The sequence below is a fragment of the Montipora foliosa genome, chromosome 4 (assembly GCF_036669935.1).
Source record: "Montipora foliosa isolate CH-2021 chromosome 4, ASM3666993v2, whole genome shotgun sequence".
In the NCBI taxonomy this organism is placed as follows: Eukaryota; Metazoa; Cnidaria; class Anthozoa; order Scleractinia; family Acroporidae; genus Montipora; species Montipora foliosa.
In genome coordinates this window covers 43,899,346-43,909,266 of record NC_090872.1, presented here as the reverse complement: position 1 = coordinate 43,909,266, position 9,921 = coordinate 43,899,346, and the positions used below count along the sequence as shown (strand labels likewise).

At 38.9% G+C, this 9,921-nt stretch overlaps 1 protein-coding gene across 1 annotated transcript; it reads right to left on the bottom strand.

The window, feature by feature from the left end:
- Positions 1–2,001: 2,001 nt before the first annotated feature.
- Positions 2,002–5,017, bottom strand: LOC138000839 (glutaredoxin domain-containing cysteine-rich protein 1-like). Its single transcript, XM_068847503.1, has 4 exons — positions 4,530–5,017; positions 4,138–4,362; positions 2,908–2,973; positions 2,002–2,468 (listed from the first exon to the last, which is right to left on the bottom strand). Exons 1-4 carry the CDS (start codon positions 4,800–4,802, stop codon positions 2,292–2,294), a joined length of 741 nt encoding a protein of 246 aa, XP_068703604.1. The 5' UTR covers positions 4,803–5,017; the 3' UTR covers positions 2,002–2,291.
- Between the last annotated feature and the right edge of the window lie 4,904 nt (positions 5,018–9,921).

The following is a 9,921-nucleotide window of genomic DNA, read 5'->3' as shown; positions in this document are numbered from 1 at the left end:
ATTTTGGAAGAAAAAATTATGTGAGAAACTTTGTCTTGATATGATTAGCCTGACTATATCTAAGAGCGGAACATATTTCGAACCCTCTTAAGCAAGGACGACGACGGCTTCGAGAACGTTATATATCTAAAAATGTTATTTCCCGTTATTATAATAAGTCATAGAAAGTGTGTATCAACATTCCAGAAACAAATTTGGTATGAATGGTGTCGATGTCTGGAGAGAAAGTTGAAAAATTATCGTCAGATGCTCGCGTCCTCCAAATAACACCTCAAATGTGATCATTTCACGTCGTTAGGGAGTTTAATTTAAGAAACCACGACGGCTACAGCGACGAAAACGTCACTTCAAAATATAAGTTTCAGCTATTCTAAGTATTTCATGATTATTCCGTGGATCTTGCATGTTTATATTACTAAATAGGGGCGAGGTGCCCAAAAACTGGATTGGTACGGATGGATTTTAGGTAAAGAATAAGCGGACTGAAAGATTCTCTGTTACAGTAGTTTTTCCACGTTGTCGTCAAAACCTTAAGTTTGGTCACTTCACGTAATAATTTTGACGAGTACGCGAGAGAAATGTTAAAAAATGCGTGCCGCACGTGCAGCACGATCATTTTGGTTCTTTCAACCAATAACATTACTGCGTTTTGGCGTTGTCGTGCCGTAGCCGTCGTCGTTTCTTAGGCCTAGGACAAACGTCGAACTTTACATGAAGACGAACTTAATAGAACCAATTAAGTTCCTGAAAAAATCGACGTTTGACTCAATTATGTTCGACGAACTGTATTTGGATCGACCCACAAGTTCTATCTGTCCGCCTCAGACAGATAGAACGTGTAAAGATCGAGTCTGGAACAAACGCCGGACTTTTCATGAGTTGAACTTAATTCATAAATTATAAATTTGTATGATAATGTATATCTGGCCTCGATATCAAAATATTTATAACAGAGCACGGGTTAACAGTGTTTTTTCTTTTTGGGCAACCTATTATAAACACCGCAAGTTAGCGAACTCAACGCCGGTAAATGACGGCGAAGATCTGTAGTGGGTGTTTTCGTAAACACGAAATGCGTGCCTCTTTATTTGCAAAAATCCAACGAACAGTTGAATTGTTTTCGTGAAAGGAATGACGGGGTTGTCACTGAGGAATGAACATTCCGCCGAATTTGTTAGAAAATCAGCATTTTCCGCAATATGGACCGTCGTTTTCTAGAACTGCAAAGCATGTAAACACTTCTTTCGTGTATTCATTTGTGACATTTTGCTGGAATCCCGCTGACTGAGATAATAGCTTTTGCATTTGGTTCGACGTTAAGTTCGACGTTTGACCCAACTTTTTTTTTAGGTCGACCCAAATTAATTTGGATCGACCCAAACTATCATTTAGTTCGTCTCATGTGAAGTTCGACGTTTGGCCCGGGCCTTAAACTCCCTCTTGTCAGGACGAGAACAGAACGGGAAAAAATGCATCAAAATGGGAAACGCACGTGCGGGGCGTGCAAAACTATTATTATTATTTTTAAATCTATTGTTTTGTGTCGTTCTCGTTCCTTGAATTGCTTAAGGCTCCCTAATTTTCAGGGGTACCCAACGTCAATTTTCGGAAAATATCTGTTCGAAACACAATTTTAGATCTAGAATTTTCGGTACATTTGTTGTAAAATGTCTTGCTTGCCTGCTCTCCTAGGATTTTCGAGCATCTACAAAATAGTATAATTGCACATCTTTAACGGATTTTACCCTAAAAAGGTTACCTAGAATTTTCGGGAGCCTTTTTTCTGGCTGAAATTTTTGAAAAGGTAAGTTTTGATTCCTATAATTTTCGGATCAATAGATTTTCAGCTACGAAATCCGAACAGATGAAAAATTTTTAGTGGATAAAAATATGCCTATATCTGCCGTTTAAATACCAAAATACGTTTAACAAGGCTATGTTTAAGTGGTTTTGAACTTTGTTCTCGTTGGGTGCCCCTGAATTTTGCCTTTCGCGCCAGCTACACAGGCTAGGACATTGTTTCTGATGAAAACAAGGCACAAATGATTGCTTTATTTATTCCAGCTGTGACGTTTGCTCAGTGAAGTAACTGAATTTGTTACACACTGACAGAGGACATAGGGTTATTTTGTATCTCCACAATAACACAACCATCCTAATCGTAAAGTTTGTTGAACAATGACTCTTTACTGTCTATTGTGTGGGCCAACAATGAGCCGTCAACCATGACGTACGTTCTAGGAGGCCGGCCCTGTTATTTCAGGCATAATACTTCGTACTGCGACGGGCAGTTAACTTTTGCCACATTCCGAACAACGCTGCAATCCGTTTTCGTTGCATGAGGTACACCGCAGAACGCTTATTTGTCTGGAAATTCTTGTTCTTCGTGATCTCTTGCTTCCATGACATTGGATGCAATTTATGTACCGAAACCCACCACAGCTTTGACAAACAGCACTATTTCGCCGCTGAGAAGAAAATGAAAGGAAAATGATCAGATTAAAATGCAAATTACTTGGAGTTTTGTGCATCTGAAGCCGACCAGTCTTCAAAATCCTTAATCCTTTTACGTTGCGCTCATTGACTCCAAGGCAAAAGTGTCTAATTTATTTTAATGACATAGGAAAGGAGTAAAATCAAACAAACGGCGTTTAGTAAAGCTATAGCAAGGTGTTTATCCATGAAAATGCTACCAGTTCTATTTTTCGCGTTTACTGGTTTATCGTATGTCGACTTCCTTTCGTGTAAAATATCCTTGAAAAAAGCGGCTGCACTGGGGGCTATGTCTGCTGTGTGTGCCGCATCGTCCTTAACTTGGCATCTACACGGTTCATCACGTTCAGTTTTAGACTATCTAATATATTCAATTATGCAGGTTTGCAATGGTTGATTTTATATACAGCTTACCTCAAAGTCTTGCAGTAAAATCTTGAGTTCCCCAGATTCATTGAGATGTTCGAGTTCTTTAACGCCCTGAAATTGAAGCGACAATGAAATAACCGCGAATGTGAAGTGCAGTCCGATATTTTTTGTAGGCATGTCATGCCTTTCGAAGATGAGCAGAAAATATCTCAATAGTCAGTATTTTAATAAGGGCGATATCTAGGAATTGAGAAGAAAATGCTTCGTGACGAGCTTGGGAAAAATTCCCTAGAAAAAATCTTCAGGGACAAGTTAACACTTACACGCTGGAACCGGCTTTAAATATTTTAATTCAGTTAATGATTTACAGGTTGTTCAAAATAAGGGTTGAGCAAACTCTTGTTGTAATTGTTCCCAATTTCAGTTATTTGTATTATTGGTAAAGAAAATTAATATGTCTGCGGATGCAGCTGTCGAGGAAGTCGAATTTTTTTGTCTTATTACCGAACGTTTAATTAAGATGTGTATTTTTTAGGAGTTGACGTAAACTCTACGTTGAAATAAGCAGCATTACAGGAGAGAAGGCATGACTGAACCACTTCAGGGAGATCGCTGAAGGCCCAAGATTATTGGGAATAACAATGTGCACGATGGCTGAATCACCGACGAGCATGAGGCGAAATACAGAAGATCTGAAATTATGCAAATTTGTTTGGAAACGGTGTACACTCATAAATAATGCAAGCATGAAGTTTCTACTTAATATTTTAAGATCAACTTGGTACTTAATCCACTGAAAAGATCGGCAAGTCCTTTCTTCTCCGTTGGTTCTTTTTTTCTGACGACTGACGGTTCCACACAATGACGCGTGCCTCTGTATTGCTTGGCAGTCTTGGTCGTTAGTATTCAAATATTCGTACATTATTGTCCTCAATAACTCCTGCGCCTAATAGTCCAACCGATTAAGATCTTGAAAGTGTCAGTTAAACAATTTTAATTACTGAGTTCTGGTGAGTAGCTATTCGAGGATTAACAGATCTTGAGCAAGTTTAAGGTCATGAATAACTTTTAAGATTCAAACATTTGAAAAACAAAAAATGGCTTAACTTGGCCAAAATTCCCACGACATTGAACTAATTGTTTTGTTTGTGATGCATGCGGAATTCGTTATGATTCAGCCCTTGACACACAACCGTCAAAAGTCAGGAGTCGTAGAATTGTACTTGAGAAAATGTCAATTAAAGTTAAAACAAACTAAATACTTTACAAACTTACCCCTAAAGAGTTTCCGTTCACGAATACGTGTGGCACTGTGGCATTTTGAATGCCTAAGCGTTTGTCAAGTTGACATTGATAGTCCTTGTGCATAAATATATCTCGTTCGTCCACTTTAAGTCCCAGATTATCGAATAATTTCCTTATAAAAGCACATTCTTCTATTTTGGGCCGAATTCCTCCCATGGATGTTGTGTAAACGACTATTTTTCCTCCCTCGTCTTCCTGCGAAGAAAGCATTTTACCAACAATAACGTGAAAAAAATCGCGGCAAATCGCCGGCTGACACTCCGCGCTTATCGCACAGGTCTAGTTCGCGGAGATAAATATTTAACAACAAGTGAAGCTGATAGTTATATCTGAAATGACCTATTCACTGCACAACTTCTCACCTCTAAAGTTTCCCCAACAAGACTAAGTCTTAAAAACTCCTTCCGTTGTGTGATGATGTTTTTGAATCCTCGAACAGTACCAGTTGGTCCAAGGATTTCTGATCGGCGAGACGAGCCATTAACAGAAGGCTGATTATTATTTTGTGAAGCCTGAGTTTGCGGCCGTTGTTGTGATAAAGCAGCCGATTCTCCGTTCATGTGGTAAGAGGTTAGATTAACTGCATTTGCTGCAGAGTCACGTTTGTTTGAATACTTCACGAAACGAAACATCATATCTAATTAAAGCAACATGCCAAAAAATTCTTCAACGAGTTTCCCATTCCGTTGCAATTTTGGGAAGTGTCCAACAGCTATACTGAATAGTTATCAACTGGAGCTTTTGTACTCAGGTATGAGAATTGTCCGCTCTTCTGTTGGCTGTAGTAGTGACGGATTGATTTGTTCCGGAGCTAAAGTGACACCATCGCTTTGTATTCAATGTGATTGGCTGATACACTTGAGCAAAAGAATATGTCGAAATATGCATATACACACGACATAAGTAGCGAACAAACACTTAACTGCGCTTTGTTTTCAATGCGTGCAAACATTAAGAAAGCAGGGAAGAGAAGTCCTCAAAAATGCAACTTTCATAGTATTTCCTGTGCGTAGTTGCATAAAATGTGCTGTAGTTATTTTGCCAGCAACATTAAAATCCTTTATTTGGACATTTCATCAAATCAAGAATAACAAATATGTATTCCGATAATATTGCAATTATTGGAAAGGAGTTATGACATTTTTTGACCGCTTCCCTGGTAGAAGTGGTCTCTTTTCTTTTTGCATTCGCTGGGCTGACGAGTACGGAAAAAGGAGGGAAGAGACATATTCGTTCCGAGAGCTGCGATCCTCTTGGCCTGCGCCAAGGATCGAGAGCTCTTGTTTGTTTGTTTGTTTTATCTTTATTTAAAGAGGGAGACTTAATAACCTGTTACAGTTTTCTAACTTACGGCTCTGGCAAGTTCTGGCTGGTTCCAATGGGAAAAACCCTCAGCAAACCATTGTTTCAACGAAAACCGCTTGTAAGCAGCCTGGTTCTGGCCATTGCCGTCTAAGGTCTTCCGTTCCAATAGACCTTATTCCAAAATGGCCGTCATTTATATATTCTTTTGTTTTTATTCAAATTAGCCCTTGATGCCTCCTTCTTGAGCTGAAAATTCAAAAGAATATTTTGCCTTGAACGAGGCATCAAGGTCTAATTCCAATAAAAACAAAAGAATATCTAAATGGCGGCCATTTTTAGGTGTATGAGGTTCCAATTCAACGGTGCACGATCATCCGGACTTCCGGTCATTCTGCGCAGGCTCGTTTCTTTTTCAAAATGGTGGACCAAGCCAAACTGATCTCTTCCACGAGGCGTTGAATCATGAAATGGAAATTCTAGATTTAAGCGACATCACATTGAAAGAAAAGAAGTACAATGGTTTGAAGCTATCTGTGCTTGTCATTTCGCTGTAAAATGCCTCAACTACACGATCAAATTTTTAAGATGAGAGAGTGAGGACTGAATGTCTGGCTTTAAAAGGAGGTCGGTTGACAGGAGATGATGACAGGGATCAAGTTGCACTGAATTAAATGTTGTTAACCCTTTAAGCCCCGAGGGGTTCCCCACTGACGAGTAAAATCGTCTGGCGTTAGACAGAGTAAAATCTATAAGTGCCATTTGGCACTATCGGGGCTGAAAGGGTTAAATACATCCGAGTGATAATACTTGTTCTAAGCCCTATGAGGGGGGGCATTGGGGTCTATTAAAAACCGAAAAACCGCACAAAACTTCGCCCAAAACCGAAAAACCCAATTAAATTTCGATTAAAGCCGAAAACCGAAAGTTTACAGACCCGGATTTCCAAAACCTTAATCGATCTGATACATTAGTGGCATCTGGAGGATACGGACTAAATTGTGTAAATTTACTGCATGTGGATGCTATTTGTGAATCAGACATTTCTTGAAGTCCCTGTTAAAATTAGGGATTTCGCAATGACAAAAAGCTATCCTATAGCTCTGAAAATTACAATCGAAAATCAAGAATTTTGAGAATTTAGACGTGAATTCAGAGATTCGATTGAAATCTTGCAGCAATCAGTCGACTTGACTGTAGAATGGTTTAACATTAAATTGCACAGTTGTTACCTTTTTGGTGGTCATCGGGAACTTAGCGTGACATTTACTGTGGTGAAAAAATAATCCTTGACTTGACGTCTTTTTGAGAACTCCCGCGGCACGCGCTCTCGCTTGAGGAAACCAGAAACCAGAAACCGAACAGGCAAATTGGATACTAGGGCCGAAAACCGAAAACCAAATGCTAAAAGAAGGGAAAACCCGAAACCGTAAGAGACAAAAAAAAAAAACTGAAAAAGCGACGTTTTTCGGTACAAAAACCGACAAACCGGCCAAAAAAATGACCAAAACCGAAAATACTAAGGTCCCCCCCCCTCCTCTATTGATATATTATATTATATTACCTAAGTAAACAACCTTGAAATTAGCACCTATTACTAAAAATAAATGATCACATATACTGTACTGTTAATAAATTATTTTCACATGTTTTTTGCAGCTAAAAGCCTGCCTAATGGTACCAATCTTGTCTGATGCCTACGAATTATGTTTTTACAAGAGATTATGAATAATCTCTTGGTTTTATCAACTTGTAATAATAATAATGATAACAACAACTTTACTTAAAGCGGTTTTCAATGGAGTATCGAAAGTAAGTAGCGAATTGCAGTGATTGGTTCAAAGTTCTCGTGCGACTTTTTCAACCAATGCAGAAATGAAACCCAAACCAATTGTGGCTCGCGCGCGCCACATTTTCCTGCGCTTTGTGTGGACAACGTGTAATTACTTCGAGTTTTGATTGGTTTACTGGCTTGTCTCCGTTCTTTTTGATAGGTAATTACTTTGGTTTGGTTTACGACACTTGCTTAAAACTTGTATAAGTGCCGATGGATTTAGCGGCTTAGAGCACTAACTGGGGAAACTAATGATTAACTCAAATCAAATCAAATCAAATATGTTTTTCGCGGAGGGGGGAAACCGGAGCACCCGGAGAAAAACCTTTCGGAGCAGAGAAGAGAACCAACAACTCAACCCACATATGACCCAGAGGTTGGGAATTGAATCCAGACCACATTGGTGGGAGATGAGTGCTCTCCCCACTGCGCCACCCCATGCTCCCTGACTGACTGGATCAAATCTGTATATTTGAACCCAGTAGTCAATTTACTCTGTAACTGTTGTACTTCAAAGTTAAATGTTCAAATGATTCCAACCTAAATAATTATTGTTTGATTCCCATTAATTTCCTTTGTTTTTTTTAACCTATTGATTATAAATAATGATGTTGGGGGACAACTCTTGATCAAAATTTAGCTACATGCAGGATAAAGTGATTAAGTTGCCTGAATTCACTTAAATATTAATGTGTTTATATATATATTAGAAAATATATATCATTGAACACGTTGTTCTTAGATCTTGGCACTAGCAAATTAAGGAACTATATCAACTCTTTTTGCACGGCTTCTTGCACTGGTCGTTGATATGGATAACTGCCTTAACTGCATCCTAAAAACTATGTCTTCCATCACAATGTTTCAAAATCTGCTGAGGTTTTGCTCCACTATTCATCATTGTTGACAGTTGTTTGATTTATTCACTGTTTTATTTCAGTTGACAAATGACATAAAATACCACAAATAATTTTAATGTGAATTTTTTACAATGATGGGCACAAATAAATTATTATTCATGGTCTCAGTCACCTTCAGTTTGTTGGTTGAGCAAAATTAATGAAAGTAATAGGATAAATGACTAACTTTGTTGTTCTAAAAGTTATCATAATATTATTATTGCCAATCACAGGTCCACTGTATTGCATGTAAATATCATTGCACATTAGGTACAAATTATAAAATATGAGGATAGTACACTCACTGCTATTGGTCAATCGCTGTGTTTAGATGAGAGTATGTAAACACGGCTGTGATCACACACACGATTTTGATTAGTTATGTGTTGTCAGACGTTCGTTTTGATTGGCTGGTAGGAAATTTGAGCGTGGACTTTACTGTGTCTCGGGTTTGCATAACTGTCAGAATTCTCCCAACTGCCCCTCGCGTTTAGCTGAGGCTATTTAAACATGGAAAACATCCTCTATTGCTTAAATAACACAACAAAATATGACGTTTTGATCGGTTTGCGATAACTCAAGAGTAGCACTTCCCGAAGGCAGTTTTCTATTAAGCAATGGCCATTGAAGCAGATTCAACCACACCTTTGCCTGTTGGGTGCATCTCGCAAAATAGTCCACAATACATGCACAACATGGGGCTTCTTTTTTTCTGGTGCAAACAGGGACTGGTCCTGAATTATGTTGATCTCTCTTCAGCTGACTAAACATTCGCTCTGACGAAAGGCTAACGCTCGAAACGTCAGCTTTCCAAATCTTTTCACGGCGGTAATTCGACCTTTATCAAAACGACGTCGTTTGATAAAACCAACTTTTCCTGTTAAACATAACACTGTATTCAATCATGTAACGGGAACAATTTAGCATGTAACACGGTCCCTCATATATGAGCACACGTATTGACGCCTATCGAAGAATAGGTTCTTGGCTAAGCTCTTCTGACCCTATGATTTTACCCAGTTTAATAAATGATATACTAGCCGCAAAACGAGCGCGGCGAAAGTTAGCTAATAGGCACCCAACTTACTGTGACCATAATAATCCTCTGGGAAAGCCTGAGAAACCCACCAAAAGTTGTTATTCAGTAGCTGTGTACCAGTAGGAAGAATCCTTCAAGCTCATCACTCTGGGTAAGAAACTATCCAGAAGATCACTTGAGCTTTACACTTGGACAGGGATTTATCCATTTTTTGGATAGCCCCCTCCCTCAGCCTTTAGTCCCACTTTCATAAGGGGTTTGTACGTCCACCCTTTTCATCAGGGGTTGCTCCTCAACTGAAAGCTTTTGTATCAAGCTTAGTTGTATGAATTTTCTTTATAACTAATGTCAAACTGGACATGGAAGATCAATCAACTTCCAACTTTCGAACTGCCATATTAAACCAAGAAACTATACTTGCAAATTTTCATTATTGCAATCCGGAGAATGAGGGAGTCCTGTTCCATAGAACAGATCCTCTGTAGTGCAAACTGACCGTTTCCAACTCAGTTTCAGTTGTGGGGCCAAAGAACTTCCGGGGATATAATAGTGTTTTTAGTCCATGGATGTTTTCGCTTACAATGGTCCCAAGGGAAAACAGCTTATTCAAAATTGTACAGCGGACGAACAGAGTATTGATGGTATTGTCCGCTTCGGGCGCTAATAATAATCACGACGTA

Excerpts from the sequence above, each read along its gene's own strand:
- LOC138000839 (XM_068847503.1), bottom strand. The coding sequence starts at position 4,802 with ATGATGTTTCGTTTCGTGAAGTATTCAAACAAACGTGACTCTGCAGCA. Across the intron at positions 2,974-4,137 it reads TGAACGGAAACTCTTTAGGG|GGCGTTAAAGAACTCGAACA; the intron begins GTAAGTTTGTAA and ends CTTCAATTTCAG. Across the intron at positions 2,469-2,907 it reads TTTTACTGCAAGACTTTGAG|CGGCGAAATAGTGCTGTTTG; the intron begins GTAAGCTGTATA and ends TTTTCTTCTCAG.